This window comes from Puma concolor, chromosome D1, assembly GCF_028749965.1.
Source record: "Puma concolor isolate L17-30 chromosome D1, mPumCon1.1.hap2, whole genome shotgun sequence".
NCBI classification, from domain to species: domain Eukaryota; kingdom Metazoa; phylum Chordata; class Mammalia; order Carnivora; family Felidae; genus Puma; species Puma concolor.
The window spans coordinates 16,777,124-16,798,489 of NC_141676.1; the positions used below are offsets into that span (position 1 = coordinate 16,777,124).

A 21,366-nucleotide genomic window follows, 5' to 3' on the forward strand; every position below is an offset into this window, starting at 1 on the left:
GCCAAAATCAAGAGTTGGACATTTAACTGACTGAGCCACCCAGGTGCCCTTATGCCAGTCACTTTCTAAATAATAATTCCTTTAATTTCATTCTCATAAAAACTACCTACGTGAGGTATTGTTAGTCCCATTTTATAAGTGTGGAAATTAAGGCACAGGAAGCTGAAGTAATCTGTCCAAGTCACAGTTCAGAAGTGGCAAAGCCAAGATTTGAATCCAGGCATTCTGTCCAAGAGAGAATACCATAACTGCTATACTATGCAGCCTTTCTACTTTGTGCCATGCTGTTTGTTACAACACACCTCTTAATGTCTTGTAAAATAGTTTTCTATGTTCTACCAAATGAAGAGTTACTACTCTCAAAGTTATTCAGGTGTCATTCAAGCAAAGACTTGTGTGTCTGTATTTATAGTTGAGGGTATTGTTAAAATCCCTTCAAAATTGTGTAATTTTTGGTGTAAAACTAATTTCCTGGCATGGCATAAAAGCCAGGTGAATGTTTTCCTCTTTTTAATTTGTCCATGATCTTTCATTTATTCAACAACTACATATTGAGCACTTTATGGTGTTTCAGTCATTTGTTCTAGTCCCTAGGAATATATTATAGACAAGATTAAATTCTTGCTTTCATAAGACTCATTATTTCGGTAAGAGCAGATGACGATATGCAGTGAAAAGAATATCCGGAGGTACAGGGACAATGGAATAAAAATAAAGGATAAGAAGTTAGGTAGTATTACCTAGGAGTGGTTGGGATGGTCCTTCCTGAGAAAATGACATTTGAGCAGAGACCATTAGGACCTGAGGTGGCTAGCTGTGACAATCTGGGAAAAGATCATTCTAGGCCAAGGGAACAGCAATTGCAAAAGCCCTGTAGTAGGAGCATGTGTGATGTATTTAAAAATAGCAAGGAGTGATTGTTTTTCAGTATGTAGCTGAAGGGGAATGAGTTGGGTGGTAGGGAGGAGGAGGAGACAAGATGCAAGAAAGAACAGGGCCAGGTCACTTAGAGCCTCAAAGCTTTGAGTAAGTTCAAAACCACTAGATGGTTTTGAGCAAAAGAGTAGTAGGATCATTTGGACTCTAGTCAGAGAGAACAGATAGTGAGACTCAAGGAGACTAATTAGTAAGCTATCGGAATAATCCTTTCAAGAAAATAATAGTGGCTTAGGCATAGTTTGTAGAGATGGAAGCCTTAGGAGTCAGAATATATTTGAGAGAACTGAACAGGAAAATGGGTATAGGAGAGAGAGGAGTCAAGGATGGCCTGAGCAAATGGAGGAATGATGTAGTTCTTTGCTGAAGTAGGGAAGACCATGGGAAGAATAGGATTTGGGTTTAGGGTGTGGACAGGAGTTTTGACCTTGAGAGATGTGTGACACCTACTAGACATTCTAAGGAAAATGTTACAAAGGCTACATGGATATATGAATGGAGTTCAGGAGAGAGGTCATCAATGGGATTTAGGAGCAATGAGCGTACAGACAGTATTTAATCCTCACTTTAAATGAGTCTAGAAACAGAATAAGTGAGACTTGGGGACATAGCCAAAGGGAGCCAGTCCTAGAGTCTTGGCTTTATAAAACTGTTGAGTAGTGGTGCCTGGGTGGCTCAGTTGGTTAAGCCTCCAGCTCTTGATCTTGGCTCAGGTCATGGTCTCATGGTTTGTGAGTTCGAGGCCTGCATCAGGATCTGTGCTGACAGTGAGGAGCCTGCTTGGGATTCTCTTTCTCCTTCTCTTTCTGTCCCTCCCCTGCTTGTGCGCATGCGCATACGCCTTTCTCTCTCTCTCTCTCTTTCAAAATAAATAATAATAAATAAATAAAAATAAAATTCTGTTGTGTATTTTGAGGGTTTCATTTGTTAATTCTAAATGTTATTTCTTCTAGGCTGAATGTGAAAGCTTTCATTAGCAATGTGAAGACAGCTCTTGCTGCAACAAACCCAGTGAGTACATACCAGCATATGTAGGAACATTGCAGCCATCCCTGTGGTTCTGTTCTCATTTAGAAAGTTCTTTTTGTTCTGTCTGCCAGGCTGTGAGGACTTCCGCCATCACCCTACTTGGTGTGATGTATCTGTATGTTGGCCCCTCTTTGCGAATGTTCTTTGAAGATGAGAAGCCTGCCCTCCTATCCCAGATAGATGCAGAATTTGAGAAGGTAAAGTTTCCAGAAATGATACAATCCATTGGTAGACGTGAGAATGCTCATATTAGTTAAGTGTAAGCTTTTAACCCTTTGGAATGAAGAATATATATGTATTTATTTTTATATGCATAAAATACCCTGGGAAGAGTTCATAAGAAATTGATGGCTTTGTCTGTGAGGCAGCCAACTGGATAGCTGTGGTACAGGAGGGGAGATTTTCCTCTTTAGGTCTTTTGTACCTTTGGGTATCAAACATTTTGAATATGCTGCCTATTCAGAAAGCATACTAATTAACATTTAAAATAATTTTAAATAAAAGAAATTTGACCTTCCTTGAATAAACTTTTTAATTGAAATTGCTGAGTTTGGGCAGACTTGCTCTGTATTTCTTGGGCTTACAAGTCAAAAGACAGCTTTATGATTGAAAAGTCAGATTCTAATAGGTTTGTATAAAAATGCCTTTGGCTATATAGTCTCAAATTTGGAATCTAGGAATTAAAATACATACTGTATAAATATTAAGTAGTATGAAAGAGTAGGAAAGTTTGACATAGTTCCATTCTCTAACTTGTTTGCTCTCATACCCTTCATCAAGTTCATTGGGCTCACTGATTTGTTTGTGTGTAGATGCAGGGACAGAGCCCACCTGCTCCAACCAGAGGGATTTCCAAACACAGCATAAGTGGTACAGATGAAGGAGAAGATGGAGATGAACCAGATGAGGGGGGCAATGATGTTGTGGATCTTTTGCCGAGGACAGAAATCAGGTAGGTTTGTTGCAAATGGTTTATTGGATTTTTGTAGCAGTTTTTTGTTTGTTTGTTTTGTTTTGTTTTTTGTTTTGTTTTAGTGAATTCCTAATGGTACCTTCTCTTTCTCAGTCAAGAGTACTTCTGTGACATAATTATTTCTTTAGGAGTCTGGAATTAAAGATTCCATCCTTGCTTTTTCAGTGATAAAATCACCTCAGAGTTGGTGTCTAAGATTGGTGACAAGAATTGGAAGATCAGGAAAGAAGGTCTAGATGAAGTGGCAGGTATTATCAATGAAGCCAAATTTATCCAACCGAATATAGGTGAACTGCCAACTGCCTTGAAGGGTCGACTCAATGATTCAAATAAAATCTTGGTACGTAGAACATATATACCTGTTCTTTTTCTCTCCCTCCCCTCTTCTCTGAAGGAAGTCCCTTTTAAATACTAACCTTCATCTGCAAAGAAAAAATGGGTGGTCACTTTATTTTCTTTGAACTAGAAATAGCTTCCTTTAATCTCTTAAGTGTGCCTCCAGATAGGTTGGTAGACAGCAGGTTTATTAATCAAATTTTCATGAATCTCAGATTTGCTTTTTATAGGACTCTAATATTAAATATCTTTATATAAAACTGCTTGTAATACATATAAACATGCTTAATTTCTAATTTTTAAATTTGGGTTTTTATGTGAGAATTTTCTTAAGCTAGGCTTTACCTTTAAAATTATAAAATTATAATTATAAAATTATCCTCTCTCTTGTAAAATTCTTTCCTTCTTTTTTTTTTTGTTTATTTTTGAGAGAGAGAATCCAAATCAGGCTCTGCGCTGTCAGCACAAAGCCTGACGTGGGGCTTGAACCCAGAAACTGTGAGATCATGACCTAAGCCAAAGTCAGACACTCAACTGACTGAGCCACTCAGATGCCCCTGGTCTAAAATTCTCATACTCAAGCTTTATGAACTGATGATGAAAGGCCACCACCTAAAAATTAACCATAAGCTAATTCGAATAGCATCATAAAAACTGACTTCCCTGTCTCTTAAATAGGCCCAAAACTTCCTACTGCAATGACTACTTAGCAGCAAACTTAAAAAACTTTGAACAGGGGCGCCTGGGTGGCGCAGTCGGTTAAGCGTCCGACTTCAGCCAGGTCACGATCTCGCGGTCCGTGAGTTCGAGCCCCGCGTCGGGCTCTGGGCTGATGGCTCAGAGCCTGGAGCCTGTTTCCGATTCTGTATCTCCCTCTCTCTCTGCCCCTCCCCCATTCATGCTCTGTCTCTCTCTGTCCCAAAAATAAATAAACATTGGAAAAAAAAAAAAATTAAAAAAAAAAAAAAAAAAAACTTTGAACATAGCCTGCTCATGGTTTCAAATGTTGGCTCTTTCCCACTTAGGTGCAACAAACATTGAATATCCTCCAGCAGCTGGCCGTAGCAATGGGCCCAAATATCAAGCAACATGTGAAGAACTTAGGCATCCCTATCATCACAGTCCTTGGAGACAGCAAGGTAAGCCTGACTCCTGACCTCACTCCTTTTTGGAATAGGCCAGACATGTTCATGGGCTAAGAATAATTCTTAGATGTACATGTAAGAGTATACATACACAGTCTATAAACTTTGCAGGGAAGAGAACATCAGAAGGAAAATAGTAAACATCTTTACCTCCAGGAAATATGAAGGTGAACAGATAGGTCACTAGCTTTGTGACCCTTAGATAAGTTATTTATCTTCTTTGAGGTTCAGTGTTGTTATCTATGAAATTTTATTCCTATAGAACTAAATAATCTGTACCTAAGATACCTATTAGTGTCTCGTGTAGTGTGCACTCAAAAAATGTTGGCTATTAGGATTATGACATCATTGTTATAAGTGCTGTTAAAAAGAGTGAATAAGTTTATGAATTTGGGGGTCCTTTATTTTCCACCTTGTTCTGGACCACTGGAGCATAATCTTCCAGTGCTTGCGGTTTCACAGTCCTAGAATCAGTCTCCTTGAAAGTAGCAAGCCTCTTATATTTAGCCCTAGATTGAATATTTGAATGTGTCTTTATTTTTGTGCAATTCATTTAATGTGAAGAATTGGGATATTTTAATATTTTTCATGTCAGTAAGTCCTCATGCTACGAATGCAAATTAATAGGAAAACGTAAGTGTTTGGGCAAATTGTTAGTAATTTGATTCTAACTCTTGAGTTTTCTACCATGTGGAATTACATTCTTTAGCAGATAACCATGGATATAACAGCCCCAGAGATTCAGGGAACAGAACCTCTGAGTTAATTCCTCTTACATGATATGTTATACCCAGGTGACTGTTTTTGTCTGATTTAACCGACAGCATCTTTACAATGGAGTCTTCTGTTTCTACTTTAGATTTTCAGTACAACCATAGAACTAGATTCTGTGTCAGAGAAGTTGATTCCAAGTATGTTCATGTGGACCTTAGAGAAACCTCCATTGTTCATATCCCCAAAGTAACAACCTTTTTCACTCCCTATCTCCAAACTATAACTGATACTATCTTTACTAATTTTCTCCTCCCTTCAGAACAATGTTCGGGCGGCTGCCCTAGCGACTGTGAATGCTTGGGCAGAACAGACAGGCATGAAGGAATGGCTGGAGGGAGAAGATCTTTCTGAAGAACTCAAAAAGGAAAATCCTTTCTTGAGGCAAGAGGTAAGTACTACATATACAATGTGTTTACTCATGTCTTTTACCTTCTTAGGTGTGGACCTGCCTAATAAATATGCATGTAGAGGTAGAATTGAGTTTCATTATGAAACAGTTAATAAAATGAAACCAAATTCCTGGAGCTTTTATACTCATGTACCTCTTTTTTCCCCCCTTTCATATACTTTAAAAAAAAAAAATTTTTTTTTTTTTTTTAATTTATTTAGTTTTGAGAGAGAGAGGAGACACAGATTCCAAAGCAAGCTCCAGGCTCCAAGCTGTCAGCACAGAGCCTGATGCGGGGCTTGAACTCACGTATTGCAAGATCATGACCTGAGCCAGAAGTCAGATGCTTAACTGACAGAGCTACCCAGGCGCACCTCATATACTTTTTTAACAATAAAAATTATTTTTTGAGAGAGAGGACACAAGTGAGTAAGGGGTTGAGAGAGAGAAGAGGGGTTTACCAGAACTTGTGTTTTACCCAAAGTGGGGCTCAAACTCACCTCATGTGGGACTCAAACTCATAAACTGTAAGATCATGACCTGAGCCAAAGTCAGATGCTTAACGACTGAGCCACCCAGGCACCCTAAAAATAGAATTTTTTAAAGGACTAGCCTTTTTGTGAAACTTTCTCTTTTCTTGAACTCTGAAGTTCAAGGTTCAAGAGGTTTTAATCAGAACATAAAAATAGAATTCAACATTCAAAAATCCATCCGTACCAACAGGCCAAAGAAGAAAAATCATATAATTGTATCAGTTGACACAAAAAAAGGATTTGAGAAAATCCAGCATCTATTCATGACAAAAACTCTGAGCAAGTTAGTGATAGAAGAGAACTACCTCTTCTTGCTAAAGCGCATCTACAAAAAAGGTAATGTCATACTTAATGGTGAAAGACTGAATGCTTTCCTCCTACGAGTAGAAATGATATGTTTTCACTACTGTTAATCAGCGTAATCTGGCAAGTTCTGGGCACTGCAGCGATGCAAGAAAAAGAAATGGAAGACAGGGGGCGCCTGGGTGGCTCAGTCGGTTGAGCATACACTCTTGATTTTGGCTCAGGTCATGTTTCCAGGGTCATGGGATCAAGCCCTGCTTTGGGCTTCACGCTGAACACTGAGTATGGAGCCTGTTTGAGATCCTCTCTCTTTCCCCCTCTTCCTCTCTATCTCTGCCCCCTCTCCCCCCTCTCTCCCCAAAAAAGGAAAAAAGAATTTAAAAAAAAGATGAAAGACAGGTTGGAAAAAAAATAAGTGAAACTATCCTTAATTGCAGATAACTGTCTACATAGAAAATCCTAAGGAATCTACAAGTAAACTCCTAGAGCTAATAAATGAGTTCAGTGAGACTGCAGGATACAAAATTAACACACAAAAATCAATCACATTTCTTTATAATACAGTGTATATACAGAAACTGAAATGAAAGACAGGACCATTTACAATCACTCCAAAGAAAATGAAATCCTTACATGTACACTTAGCAAAACAACTACAGAGTGAGTGTGTATACTGAAAATTACAGAATACTGTTGAAAGAATTCATCTATTTGGGAAGACGTAAATAGATAGAAAGACATGCCATGTTCATAGATGGGAAGACTCAATGTAGCAGGGATGTCAGTTCTCCTCAAATTGATCTATAGGTTTAATGTAATTCCCACCAAACTTGCAGCAAGTTTTTTTATAGAGACAGGTTTATCCTAAAATTTATATTCTAGCTAAAACAATCTTGACAAAGAAGAAAAACATGGAAATAATCACTCTACCATATATTAAGACTCACATATTGTTAACATAATCAAGAAACTGGTATGGGTGGTTGGGGGAGGAGAGGACAGACACAGGTCAATAGAACTGAAGAGGAAACCAAGAAATAGACCCACACAAATCTGATCAACTAATTTTTGACTAAGTTGCCAAAGTAATTTAGTGCAGGGAAGGCTGGCCTTTTCAACAAGTGATTCTAGAGCCTTTGACATCTATAGATAGAACAATAAACCTCAACCTAAACCTTTCATTTAACACAAAAATTAACTCAAAATGGATCATGGACTTAAATGTAGAACATAAAACTGTAGAACTTTTAAAGATAACATCAGTGAAAACCTTCAGAATACAGAAATTCTTCAGGCAAAGAATTCTTAGACTTGACACCAAAACCACAATCCCATCAAAGGGAGAACTTGGTAAGTTGGACCTCAGTAAAAATTAAGAACTTTTACTGTGCAAAAGACCGTGTGAAGATGATGAAAGTCAGCTACAGAGCAGGAGACAATATTTATAAACTTTACATCCAATAAAGGACCATTACTTAGAATATGTATGTAAAGAATTCTCAAAACAGTAAAAAAAAAAAAAAAATCAGAAAATGAGCAAGGGGGGCCTGGGTGGCTCAGTCGGTTGAGCATCCGACTTGATCTCAGCTCAGGTCATGAATTCGAGCCCCACGTTGGGCTTCACAATGGGCATGAAGCCTACTTAAAAAAAAGAAGAAGAAAACAGAAAATGGGCAAAAGATGGGGCATCTGGCTTGTTCAGTCAGAGAGCATGCAACTTTTGATCTCAGGGTCATGAGTTCAAGCCCCATATTGGATGTAGAGCCTACTTTAAAAAAAAAAAAGGAAAGGAAATGGGCAAAAGACATGAACAGATGTTTTACAGAAGAGGATATGCAGCTGGCAAATAAGCCCATGAAAGTTGTTCAGTAGTATTAGCAATAAGGGAAATGCAAATTAAAACTACAGTGACACATCCCTATACAACTATCAGAATTACTAAAATAAAGTAATAATACCAGATGCTGGCAAGGATGTAGAGAAATTTGAACATTCTGTTAGAGGAAATGTAAAATGGTACAGCCACTCTGGGAAAAGAGTTTAGCTTTTTATAAAACTAAATATGTAGTTACTATATGACCCAGTGATTTTGATCTTAGACATTTATTCTGTAAAAATGAAAATTTATGGGGGTGCCTGAGTGGCGCAGTTGGTTAAGCTCCCAACTCTGATCTCAGCTCAAGTTATGATCTCTCAGTTGGAGTGTTCGAGCCCCACATTGAGCTCTTTGTGGATAGTGTGGAGGCTGCTTAAGATTCTTTCTCCCTCTCTCTCTTTGTCTCTCCCCGACTTGTGCTCTCTCTCAAATTAAATAAAAAATATATCCTTAAAAAAAATAAAATCTTGACTGTGGTGGCAGATGTACTAACGTGTGATAAAAGTGTACAGAACTAAATGTACACACAGTCACAAATGAGAATAGTAAAGCTGGGGATGTCTGAACAAGATCAGTGGATTGTATCAGTGTCAGTATCCTGCTAGTTATACTATACTATAATTTTGTATACAGCTACTGTTAGTGGAAACTGAGCAAAATGTGCATGGGATCTCTGTATTACTTCTTATAACTCCATGTGACTATAATCATTTCAATAAAAACTTCAGTTAAAAAATAAATACAGGGGCGCCTGGGTGGCTCAGTTGATTAAGCGTCCAATTCTTGGTTTTGGCTCAGGTCGTTCTCTCGTAGCTCGTAGGTTTGAGCCCCATGTCGGGCTCTTGCATTGCCAGTGCAGAGCCTGCTTGGGATTCTATCTCCCTTTCTCTCTGCCCCTCTCCCGCTTATGTGCACTCTCTCTCTCTCTCAAAATAAATTTTTAAAAAATTAATAAAGACTTAAAAAATACATACAGATATGAATTATTTTAAAGGAATAGAGAGAAACTGTCGATGTAAGGCTGAAATAGAAGTTGTAGTAGAATTTGTCCTCTTCAGATCAAATCAGTGTTCTGCATCTTCTCTACTGAATAATTCTTAGAAATTTTAAAGAAGTGAAGTGAAAGTTTTTCATCTTTAAAATGCATTAAGAACTATTAAAGCTTTATAATTTAATGCCCAAGTACGGTCCAGGGAACCATGTTTTTATCTGTAGGAAGATTATCTTCTTTGTGTCTATTATTTAAGTATAGTAAATTTCTTGAACAATAAAAATTACTGATTTTATTTTGGAAAGTTGTAGTGTAAGAACTCATTCAGTGTTTCGTACTGATGGAATCATTAAGCCTAAGATCGTAAGTGATACTTTCCCACTTGAAGTGTGTCACTGGTCTTTCTTTCCTTTGGCAGCTTCTGGGCTGGTTGGCTGAGAAACTGCCGAGTCTTCGTTCCACCCCCACAGACCTCATCCTTTGTGTTCCTCATCTCTACTCCTGCCTGGAGGACCGTAATGGAGATGTGCGGAAGAAGGCCCAAGATGCCTTGCCGTTCTTCATGATGCACTTGGGATATGAGAAAATGGCCAAGGCCACTGGGAAACTAAAGGTACTGCTTCCTGTTGTTGCTGCTGTTAAAAGCCATTAGAAAAATATTGAACATGAATTGATATCGGCAGGAGATCATATTACCTCCTAAGAGTTTCACTTGAAATCCCAATGCAGCAAAAATATATTTAACAGTGTGTAGAACTCAAAGAACCTTACTCTGCAGAAAATTGTGACCTTCTAGAATGGTAGCTAATTTAGTGTGACTTCATAATGTGTGTTATTTCTCTTGCACTGTGTGCCGCCTCCCTTATTTCATTGGTATTTCAAAAGTAGGAGCTCAAGGATGTGTTTGACAGCAGCTCTGTTAGTAAGCATAGTATGAGTGTATCATGTATGTGACCTCTCACCTCTCCTGTTACATTGTCTCCCTAGCCAACTTCTAAAGATCAGGTACTGGCCATGCTAGAGAAAGCCAAAGCTAACATGCCAGCCAAGCCTGCTGCATCTGCTAAAGCAGCTTCCAAACCGATGGGAGGGTCAGCTCCAGCCAAATCCCAGCCAGCTTCAGGTAATGGTATTTTGAGAGGGTTAAGCCCAGGGGAACTCGAAAAAGAAATCAAGCTTTCATTTTTTACCATTTTCCCTAACAGCTTAGATCATAGGCCTGCCCTTCCGCCCGCCCCCTTTACCCTCCTACCACAAACACTTGAGAAGTTTTATGCTATGAACTATGCTGAAGGTATGAAGATGATTAATTTGGTTTCCAAGTCCAAAAAAGGAGTTTGGAATAATGTATTGAAATACTCCAGAAAGCAAGTGCTCCTTATTTTTAAGGTTTCTATACTGTTTTCTGCTATTGGATATTATAGTTAGAGGGGGAACTGGGACCATCTAGTTTAATCCCCTTTATTAACAGATGTAGAAACCCAGAAGATCAAGTGACGGGTACAGGGACGACCAGTCAGTGCCTGAATTCACCAGCATAGAATTCCTCTTTCTCATTCCCAAATGGGTCCTCCTTCCACTGCACTGCCCATTTGTTGATCTATTCTAACATTTACTAATCATTTAGAGAAAATTCTTGGTTTCTTCACCCTGATGTTAAAATTCCATTGTGTATAAATAAAACTCTACTCTTTAACCCCTTCTCTACTATTTTATTATTAAATAAAATAATATTATTCTGTTTAGGGGGGTAGAAACTGTTGATGCTACAGAGTTAGAAATCTTACATGTGTAAAACTGTTGGTATCAAAGTATGTATTCAATTACACCATTTGTTGGAATCTTGCTATATGATAAATACCGAGTATCAAAGATGACAGGCCCTGTCCTTAAGGATGTATCAATCTAGGGAAAAGGTTTCTTAACTGCTATTTAGAAAATAGTTTTAAAACTTCAGCTTAGGGGTGCCTGGGTGGCTCAGTCGGTTAAGCATCCGACTTCGGCTCAGGTTATGATCTCACAGTTCGTGGGTTCAAGCCCCCCATCGGGCTCTGTGATGACAGCTTAGAGCCTGGAGCCTGCTTCAAATTCTGTGTTTCCCCCTCTCTCTGTTCCTCCCCCACTCATGCTCTGTCTCTCTCTCTCTCTCTCTCTCTCTCTCTCCTTCACAAATAAATACAAACATTAATTAAAAAAATTAAAAAAAAAACTTCAGCTTAAATGTTGGCAAAGCAGATGTAGATTTATTGAGTTAATTTCATAGGGTTATGCTTAAAAAGAAGTCAGGCTGAAAAAAGATTAGGAAAAAAAATCTAACTGAAAATGCTTGCTAAATTGACACATTTAAAACTGTAGGCCTTCTCGTCATTATATATTTAACCTGCTCAGAACAAAGTGATATTAGAGTTTATATTTATAGTAGATCCCTTTTTTTCTCAAAGCACCTGTTGAAGATTCTGTTTCCAGCACTGTAGAACCCAAGCCTGATCCAAAAAAGGCCAAAGCTCTAGGAGTTTCCTCTAAAGCAAAGGTATGTTAACTCTGCATACTTAGATGTAGAATTGCTTTTAAGTGTGTTTTATGCACAATGTCGTTCTATTAGGAAAGATCATATTATGCATGAAAAACATTACCACTCTTGATATTATCAAATTATAAAGTTAATTATTTATGCCTGTTTCTGTGGCTTGTTTTAAATAAGGCCCCAAAACAGAGACATCCTGCTCTCAAGAGGTGCTGTCATGGGTTTTGTCATGCAGACCTTTGGGGAAGATTTGCAGTAGTGAAGAAAGAAGTCCTATGTAGCTCTGGCAGAATCACTTAGGCTGAGTCTGATTTAAGAAAAGGAAGGTAGTGATCAGCTTCCTTCAAACTTGGCACAGTTAAGTCATCGTGCTAGAAGGTATCCTAATGAGTCTACAAGGAAATACCGTCTGTCCCTGCACCAGTGGGACTTATTTTGATGAATCACCAGTCCCTTTAGCATCCATGCAGAGTTGGACATTTAAAGAAATATATGTTCAGGGGCACATGGGTGGCTCATTCGGTTAGGCGTCTGACTTGGCTCAGGTCATGATCTCACAATTCATCAGTTTGAGCCCCACGTCGGGCTCTGTGCTGACAGTATGGAGCCTGAAGCCTGCTTTGAGATCTGTCTCTCTCTCTCTGTCTCTCTCTCTCTCTGCCCCTTCTCTACTAGCACTCTGTCTCCTCTTTCTCAAACATAAATAAACATAAAAAAAAAATTAAAAAGATAGGGGCACCTGGTGGCTCAGTCGGTTGGGTGGCCAACTTCGGCTCAGGTCATGATCTTGTGGTCTGTGAGTTCAAGCCCCGCATCGGTCTCTGTGCTGACGGCTCAGAGCATGGAGCCTGCTTCAGATTCTGTATCTCCCTCTCTCTCTCTCCCACTCATGCTCAGTCTCTCTCGCTCTCAAAAATAAACAAACATAAAATTAAAAATAAAATAAAGAAATATGTTCGAATGCTTAACTTTACATATTTCGGGGAGGAGGCAAAGGGCAGAAATCTCCTGGGAATCTTTTTATTTCATTAAGTTTTTGAATCACAGCAAATTGTCATCAGTTTCTATACCAAGATTCAGAACCTATCACTGTATTCAGGGTATTGATTAAAACTTATATAAGAAGGGGCGCCTGGGTGGCGCAGTCGGTTAAGCGTCCGACTTCAGCCAGGTCACGATCTCGCGCTCCGTGAGTTCGAGCCCCGCGTCGGGCTCTGGGCTGATGGCTCAGAGCCTGGAGCCTGTTTCCGATTCTGTGTCTCCCTCTCTCTCTGCCCCTCCCCCGTTCATGCTCTGTCTCTCTCTGTCCCAAAAATAAATAAAAAACGTTGAAAAAAAAATTTAAAAAAAAAAAAAACTTATATAAGAAAATTGCAGAACTGTACGGTTGGTAGTAAATATAATAGCAAATATACATAGAGAAAACCATCTAATCAATTACATGTAACTAATGAAAAAAATGCCAGACTAAGAACCATTTTATTACCTAGTGCGTTTATTATTATATGCCAGATACAATGGGCACTCTGGCTATTCATCTGAATATTACAGTTATTTTTCCATATGCATGGTCCTTTAATTCAATGAGTTAAAAAGGTAATTATCTTCTAAGCTGTCCAATGAAGCTGTTCTTTTCCTGTCCTCCCCCACTGTCCTCATCCCAAATTTAACAAGTGCTTATTTTAGTATTTTGGTCACATGTGCTTTGAAGTATTTTTGACTCTGTTCTTAATGCTATACTGCCCCCCCCCCCCCACCACAAGTCTTTTGCAGTTTACAGTTTCACATAAATGATCTCATACTTGTTTTGACTGAATGACTTCATTGTTTGAACTAGAAAGAAATTCTGGCCTACTAGAAATACTGGACTCTTCCTACATTTTTGTTAATAATGGTTCCTGTTTTAAAATTAAATATATATAGTGAGGTTCACTATTTTCTTTTCCATCTGATACAAAAATTCAAACTCTTGGATTATTTTTCAAAACCACTTTAATAACTTAAAATGTTTCTAGCAAGTTTCCCTAGAATCAAGTTCAGAGACTCTCAGGTATAGCTATATGATAGAGATATATTTACTTTTATTTTTTTAAGTTTATTTATATATTTTGAGGGAGAGGGAGAGAGCATTGGGCGGGGGAGCAGAGAGAGAGAATCCCAGGCAGCTTCTGTACTGTCAGTGCAGAGCTCAGTGCAGGGTTAGAACTCACAAACCATGAGATCATGACCTGAGCCGAAGTCCAGGACGCTTAACCGACTGAGCCACCCAGGTGCCCCTAGAGATATATATATATATTTTTTTAATGTTTATTTATTTTTTTGGGACAGAGAGAGACAGAGCATGAACGGGGGAGGGGCAGAGAGAGAGGGAGACACAGAATCGGAAACAGGCTCCAGGCTCTGAGCCAGCAGCCCAGAGCCCAACGCGGGGCTCGAATTCACGGAGCGCGAGATCGTGACCTGGCTGAAGTCGGACGCTTAACCGACTGCGCCACCCAGGCGCCCCAAGAGATATATTTTATATGCAGAGAAACAGAAAAGCTTTCTCAACTAAATGATGTGAAGTGTGTGAGTGTCATTCAAAATGTCATTAATATGGAAGTCATTAATATGGAAAACCATAAATGGTGTTGAAGATTTCAAGAAAGAACTGTCCAATAAACAATGGCTGTGACCCAAACCAATGACAGGTAATAGAGTTTTTCCAGCTATGTTGCGTGCCAGTCTAAGGACTAACCAACAGTTACCTGAGAATGCTATTAGAAACATTTCTGAAAAACCTATACAAAAACATAACGTGCATAATTCTGTGACTTATCTGTTTCTATCATGGAGAATACAGTGTGGAGAGTGTATGGTTTTTATAGTGCGCTCTTACTGTGCAGCAACATCACATTCCTAACCAGTATTCCCTGAACCTTGGCTGTAGAGTGCACAAGGAAAGAAAGTGCCCAGCAAAACCAGCTTAAAGGAGGATGAAGACAAATCTGGTCCTATCTTCATTGTTGTTCCAAATGGAAAGGAGCAAAGAATGAAAGATGAAAAAGGATTAAAGGTAAGAAAGGGATAAGAATCCTCAGTAGGTTTTTGCTTTTTTGTTTTGCTTTGTAATCAAGAATAGCTTTGCTGTCTGGAATTCATTTCATTGTGAACTATCTAACAATGAACTAAATCTTTTGCTTATAAATTATGGCTTATTTCTCTAAGACGGCTCTATGGGAGCATTAGTTCCTACAAAAAGAACTATGGAATGGAGCTACTGCCTATTCTTCCTCCAAATGGAAAGAAATAAAAGTTGTTTTAATTTTTATAATTGAAGAATGGGAAGTATTCATTGATTTTTGTCAACTACACATAGGTAATAGGCCACTCGTTTAATCCTTCTTGTGCCTGATATCATAAAAGCCAGATTTGGTGACTGTATCTGTTTAGTTCGGTCATTTCTCTTTTGATTTGTTTTAGTATTATCAGGCAGTTAAATTTTTTTTGTTACAATATATACATGTTGTTGTTTTTTCTTAATTCAAGCAATATGAAATGTGCAGAGAGTAGTGTGAGAAGCATGTCACCCCTTCTAGTCCTCCTCCATAGGAAGGACATTATTACCAGTGCTCTTGTCTGCTACTCCAGAAGTGTCAGCATTTCATGCAATACGATCACATATGTATAAATATATGGCCTGCCTTTTATGCACAGGGGAACATGCCATATTCTTTGTTCTGTGTTTTATTCTTTTCTTTTAATGATGTTTGAAATATCTTAAAGGCTATTCATATCTGCGTGTTTATATGCATTCATTCTTTTTATTGGTACATCATATGTATGTACCTTTCTTTATCCCCAACCTACAATGTAAACGTTTAGGTTGCTTCTAGTCTTTCAGTGTTATAAGCTACACTGTCATAAGCATCTTTGAATGTAGGCATTTGTGCACATGTGTGAATATATCTTTATTAAACTCCTCCTAGAATGGTGTGTATTTTTTAAATTTTGATAGCTATTTCAAATTTTCCCCTTATTGAAATTGTACCAATAGTGTCTACCATGTTATACAATAATAGAGCATTGGTCTTTGTAGTGAGAACTGCTGAATGTTATTCTATTCCTAGATTTTAAGAGTTAAGCTTCCCGATGTATGACAGCTCAAGAATACATTTTGCACTCATATTTAATTACAAATTAATCTTGTTGAATTTTAAAATATCTTATTTAATTGATTTCTGCAGCTGCTTTTAAATGGAGTTCTTCTCTGCCTCATTTCAGTTGAACATCTTACAGTCCCTTTTCACTGTGTTTTTTTTTTTTCAGGTGCTGAAGTGGAATTTTACTACTCCACGGGATGAATACATTGAGCAACTAAAGACTCAGATGTCTAGCTGCGTGGCTAAGTGGCTACAAGATGAGATGTTTCACTCAGACTTTCAGCATCATAATAAAGCCCTTGCTGTCATGGTTGATGTAGGTTTGCAAGAGATAAATATGATTATCTCAGACCCGTGAAAATACTGAGCCTTGTGAATACCCAGAAATTCACATGACTTGAGAGGGAACTAGAATACAACATGTTCTCTGTTTTTAGAGCTGTTTTATTGTTTGATAGAATAAATGTCTATAATTTTAGGTCCTAAATAGCTCAAAAAGCTATTATTTTCTTCTTGGACTCTAGTAAAATTTATAAAGGACTTACCTAATAGAACTTACATTTTTATACAGTCTTATTTGTCTTTTGTTTTAAGCACTTGGAGAGTGAAAAAGAGGGTGTAATTGGTTGCCTGGATCTCATCTTAAAGTGGCTTACCCTGCGGTTTTTTGACACCAATACAAGCGTCCTAATGAAAGCCCTAGAATATTTAAAATTGCTCTTCACACTGCTAAGTGAGGAAGAATATCATCTGACTGAGAACGAAGCATCTTCCTTCATCCCTTATCTCATCCTCAAGGTAATGCGTTGTTCTCACTCTGGAAGACTGCCCAAGTTCCCGGCTGACCTCAGTTCCTATCCTTTATGCCCTCGCCCTTTTTCATTTATTCTGTGAAGATACCCTTCTACCACTTACTCCTGTGCCCCTATTCTTCCAAAAGGTAGTGACTCATGGGAGGACCCTTTGCTACTCAGGAAATGCCTCAGTCGTTATTTTCCTTGTCGACTAGGTTGGAGAACCAAAGGATGTCATTCGTAAAGATGTCCGTGCCATCCTGAACCGGATGTGCCTTGTCTACCCAGCCAGCAAGATGTTCCCCTTCATCATGGAAGGAACCAAATCCAAAAACTCTAAGCAAAGAGCAGGTGAAGCAACAATTTAAATAGAAGCGTGAGTCTATGCAGCAGTGACCTCTAAAAGAAAGAGTTTGTAGATGAACAAGGACAATTCTTCAGTGTCTGAGTGATTGATTCCAATCTTCTGATTTGGACTGTGAGAATGATGAGTTGCACACTGGTGGTGCCACAGTGTCCGGTGACACAGGCACCACTCAGTTACCACCCTGGTGACAAAATCAAGTGCACAGGGGCCATCTGACTCACAGGCATCCCTTTCTTCCAGGAGCACTTGCTGTAACATCATTATTGTGTGTTTTATCAGAAGGCAATAAACAAGGAAAAATTCTAGGTAGAACCAGTATAAGATTTTAGTCTTTTATGTATGCCAAGGAAATTTTATCTAGCAAAGATAAGTCCCTATGCCAAATGTGTGTTGGGTCTCATCAGTCTAATCTTCCTCCCCCATCAGAGTGCCTGGAAGAACTGGGGTGTCTGGTCGAGTCCTATGGCATGAATGTTTGCCAACCAACCCCAGGGAAAGCCTTAAAGGAGATAGCAATTCACATTGGAGACCGTGACAACGCTGTGCGCAATGCTGCCCTCAATACCATCGTCACCGTGTACAATGTACACGGGGATCAGGTGTTCAAACTGATTGGAACTGTGAGTGACTTTTTGTGGACATTTTTAACATGTTGTGAATTGCAGAATCACTTAGGTGTTCAGCTTTCATGCCATCTCAACTCTAGCTAAGTTGTTACCACTTTTTATTAAACTAAACCCATCAATGTGTCTTAGAGTCCAGATAAACCCTTGAGGGTGTCTCTGTTACAGGACATTTATATGTGCCTTACAGGAAATCATATTTTCTTTTCTGAGCCTTCTACTCATACAGTTTGCTTTAGAAAATGAAAGCTTTTTTTTTTTTTTTTTTTTTTTTAAAGTTAAGAGAGGGAGAGCAGGAGCAGTGGAGGAACAGAGAGAGGGAGAGGAGAGAATCCCAAGCGGGCTCCACGCAGTCAGCACAGAACCCGATGTGGGGCTCAATCTCATGGAACATGCGATCATGACTTGAACCAAAATCAAGAGTCAGACACTTAACTGACTGAGCCACCCAGGCGCCCCGAGAGCTATTTTTGAATCAGGAAATCCAGAACTAGTCTGGGATTTATATTCTGTCTAGAAATCTGCTCTGTAATTTTCAGTGCATTTACTTTGTAGTGAACAAGTACTCGTGTATAATGTAGAATCTGGTACCTGTCACATCAAAAGAGTCCCACAGCCATAAGCCACATTCTGCAGACACATCAGGTGCTGTTTCAGATTCCTTACTTCCTTTGAGCCATTTGCTTGTGCTTGCACCTCAGTCCTTCATTCCACTTACTTCCTAGTATTTACACTGTGTTTATGTATTTTTAGCTGTACTAATCTAATTAAATCCTCACTACAGGTCGGCAAAGGAGATAAAGCAGGTGGGAATTTTATAGATGATCACAGGTGAAGCTTCTTACCTATAGTTCACATAGTGGTGACACAGCAAACATGAGGAAGCATCATTTAATCTTTGATTTTTTCCTTTAGAGTTATTACTGGCCTTTCTTTTTGTATCCTTTCCTTCTTTCATGTATTCTCTTATGATAGCAGGTTTTAACAATAGTTGATTTAAAATGTAGCTAGTATTTTGAAAATGAATTTACCCTAACATAGCAGGTTCTGTTTGCTTCAATATGTGAATGGATATTGACTCTTTTGAGTCTTCCAACCAGGTTTTTAATTCTCCTCATATTCTAGTAGAGTATGTGGTAATAAATTGGCTTCTTCTTACAGCTTTCTGAAAAGGATATGAGCATGCTCGAGGAGAGGATTAAGCGGTCAGCAAAGAGGCCTTCTGCTGCACCAATAAAACAGGTGGAAGAGAGACCTCAGCGCACACAGAGCATAAACTCCAATGCCAACATGCTGCGCAAGGGACCAGCTGAGGACATGTCCTCCAAACTCAAGTATGTAGATGGAGATAATTGTCTAAGAATGTCTCAGTGGACTTTGCCTTGTGTGCTAAGAGCTTATCCTGTAACATAATCTTGAGTTCTTGTAGCCATTATCATGCATGACAGAGTGTCTGGGTAAATGTCTTGTAGCCAAATGTTTAATCCTTCAGTCTTCATTGTCTTTGTCTTTGTCTCAAAACCACTTCTAAATAGTCTTGTGCCTTCTTTCACTGCTTTTCCGTGGACAGAATTATGTATCGCACTTATAGGATGTAAGTACTGCCTGCTAATTTCTCATTAGCAGGGCTCTTATATCTTTCTAACTTCTGACTTGGATTCATCCCCTCTGGAGGGCAATTGATTTAGAGTTTATAACTCTTAACAGGTTAGGGGTGTCCATAAGTATCCCATGTGTCAAGCCTTCCCCAGAAGTCCACTGGCTAGCAGAAGTGGCCACTCAATGTCATGTGGCTAAATTATTGGTTCACCTTCTTCCTTGTGTTATACTTGGTCATATTCAGGATTCTGTTCTTCAGATAAGGCTGAGTAAATTGCATGCAACCCAGAATTGGCTTAGGGACTCAAAATACTACCTTCTAAGAAAGACAGCTCTATTTTGGGCTGTATCGTTCGTCTAATTTTAACCAATTTGAATTTGAAAACTTTAAGTACCTATTGCTTAGATGTAATGCTGGCCCTGACCTATCAAGAGTGAATATCCCTAAAAAGAGATGACTGTACCTCAAAGTTTAAAATGTACTGAACACTGCATGGATGAGTGCTTATGATTAGAAGAACTTAACACAGGATAATTTATCAGAAAAGAACCAGCCAGTCTAGATTTTTCTTAAATTTGTGACCAAGTAGAGACCTTTGAGTCAGTATAAGTATATTTTATGAATTATTTTCTGCCCCCTCTGGAATAGCAACACAAGGTTTGTCGGCTTTAGTGAACTGGAGAGAATACTTATAATTTGGAAGCTACTACAAATACAAGTTAAAACCATCTGCTCTGAGGATATTCATGAACATGAATTGCGGCCCATTGAAGGCATTTGCCTTAGACTCAAGGACTCAAATAATTCAGGGGGGCTGAAACCAGAAGTTGAACATCTGTCTTGAAGCTTTGGGGCAACTGGCAGTGCTACTCTTGTCCTTTGTTTCAGAAGTTTCTTTTAGTTCAGGAACCTCCTTTTGCTTCCCTTAGCCAAGCCCGAAGCATGAGTGGGCATCCTGAGGCAGCCCAGATGGTTCGCCGAGAATTCCAGCTGGATCTAGATGAGATTGAGAATGACAATGGTACAGTTCGATGTGAAATGCCAGAGCTTGTTCAGCACAAACTGGATGACATTTTTGAACCCGTCCTTATTCCTGAACCCAAGTAAGTTAATCTCTTTCATTTCAGTGGTGAGCAGTGCATGATCAAAAGAGTGCATATGTGAAAAGAGCTCTCTGTACAATTAGAATGTTTTAGAACCGATCACTGTATGGCTGGGAGCAGTTCTTTACTAAGACCTGGAGGTAGCAGAGAATTGCATAATCCCAACTCACTGAGATGTCTTCTAACAAAGATTGAATTTTTTCCCTTTGCTCTGCTCTCTAGAATCCGGGCTGTTTCTCCACACTTTGATGACATGCACAGTAATACAGCATCCACAATCAATTTCATTATCTCCCAAGTAGCCAGTGGTGACATCAACACGAGCATCCAAGCTCTGACACAGGTAATGGGGGTATTACACACGATGGTAATTCCATCATCAGCAGAGGCTGTACGAGTGGTGGCTGCATTCTGGTCGCAGATTTGACGGAGGCAGGCAGCGTTCAGCACTGCTCTGATGAAAACGTGCACAGGGACCCCTCATTGTCATCACTGACCTCCCAGGATATGGCTGTCATAGAGCCTTGCTTTTTATTTTACACTTGCATGCATTCGCCAGAGGCTGGAAATAGCAGCAGGGTAAGGACATCCACGTATGTTGGAGGGGGCAGGCCAGTACACAGGTGGCTCAGAACTGGGAGTCAGAGCTGAAGTAGGCATCTGCATAGGGAAGAACTGGTGGCAGAGATGGGAGATTGGTTATATGCAAAAAGGTTGGTCAAAGAAATACAAGGAAAATAGAACCCAAATTTCTTACTGTCAGAAAAGCACTACAAATATGAAAGGAAAGCAAAATAGAATAAACTGTGGTGTTGGAATTAGATGTGTTAGTGTGAACTCATGGTTTTCATTATAGAGATGTAGAAATTAATATCACTGTCAGTGTATATGTATGTATGTATATATGTGGTATAAATGTGTGTTATATG

At 39.0% G+C, this 21,366-nt stretch overlaps 1 protein-coding gene and 1 non-coding gene across 6 annotated transcripts in view; both read left to right on the top strand.

Annotated features, from left to right (window-relative positions):
- CKAP5 (cytoskeleton associated protein 5) overlaps positions 1 to 21,366 on the top strand; it is a 113,261-nt gene that overhangs the window by 73,153 nt on the left and 18,742 nt on the right. For 4 of the 5 annotated variants that reach the window (XM_086677531.1, XM_086677535.1, XM_086677533.1 and 1 more), the window contains exons 19-36: positions 1,890 to 1,947; positions 2,037 to 2,162; positions 2,778 to 2,917; positions 3,104 to 3,278; positions 4,300 to 4,413; positions 5,453 to 5,581; positions 9,703 to 9,897; positions 10,272 to 10,407; positions 11,726 to 11,814; positions 14,738 to 14,863; positions 16,117 to 16,266; positions 16,545 to 16,748; positions 16,960 to 17,095; positions 17,538 to 17,731; positions 18,896 to 19,068; positions 19,305 to 19,328; positions 20,264 to 20,437; positions 20,660 to 20,780. In XM_086677531.1, coding sequence (XP_086533657.1) covers positions 1,890 to 1,947; positions 2,037 to 2,162; positions 2,778 to 2,917; positions 3,104 to 3,278; positions 4,300 to 4,413; positions 5,453 to 5,581; positions 9,703 to 9,897; positions 10,272 to 10,407; positions 11,726 to 11,814; positions 14,738 to 14,863; positions 16,117 to 16,266; positions 16,545 to 16,748; positions 16,960 to 17,095; positions 17,538 to 17,731; positions 18,896 to 19,068; positions 19,305 to 19,328; positions 20,264 to 20,437; positions 20,660 to 20,780 — 2,464 coding nt within the window. The remainder of the gene's footprint in view (positions 1 to 1,889; positions 1,948 to 2,036; positions 2,163 to 2,777; positions 2,918 to 3,103; positions 3,279 to 4,299; positions 4,414 to 5,452; positions 5,582 to 9,702; positions 9,898 to 10,271; positions 10,408 to 11,725; positions 11,815 to 14,737; positions 14,864 to 16,116; positions 16,267 to 16,544; positions 16,749 to 16,959; positions 17,096 to 17,537; positions 17,732 to 18,895; positions 19,069 to 19,304; positions 19,329 to 20,263; positions 20,438 to 20,659; positions 20,781 to 21,366) is intronic. The other variant, XM_025927913.2, reaches the window with a different exon arrangement.
- On the top strand, positions 17,222 to 17,333 carry LOC112866234 (small nucleolar RNA SNORD67). The gene has a single exon (XR_003224089.1). It is a non-coding gene; the product is annotated as a small nucleolar RNA SNORD67 (small nucleolar RNA).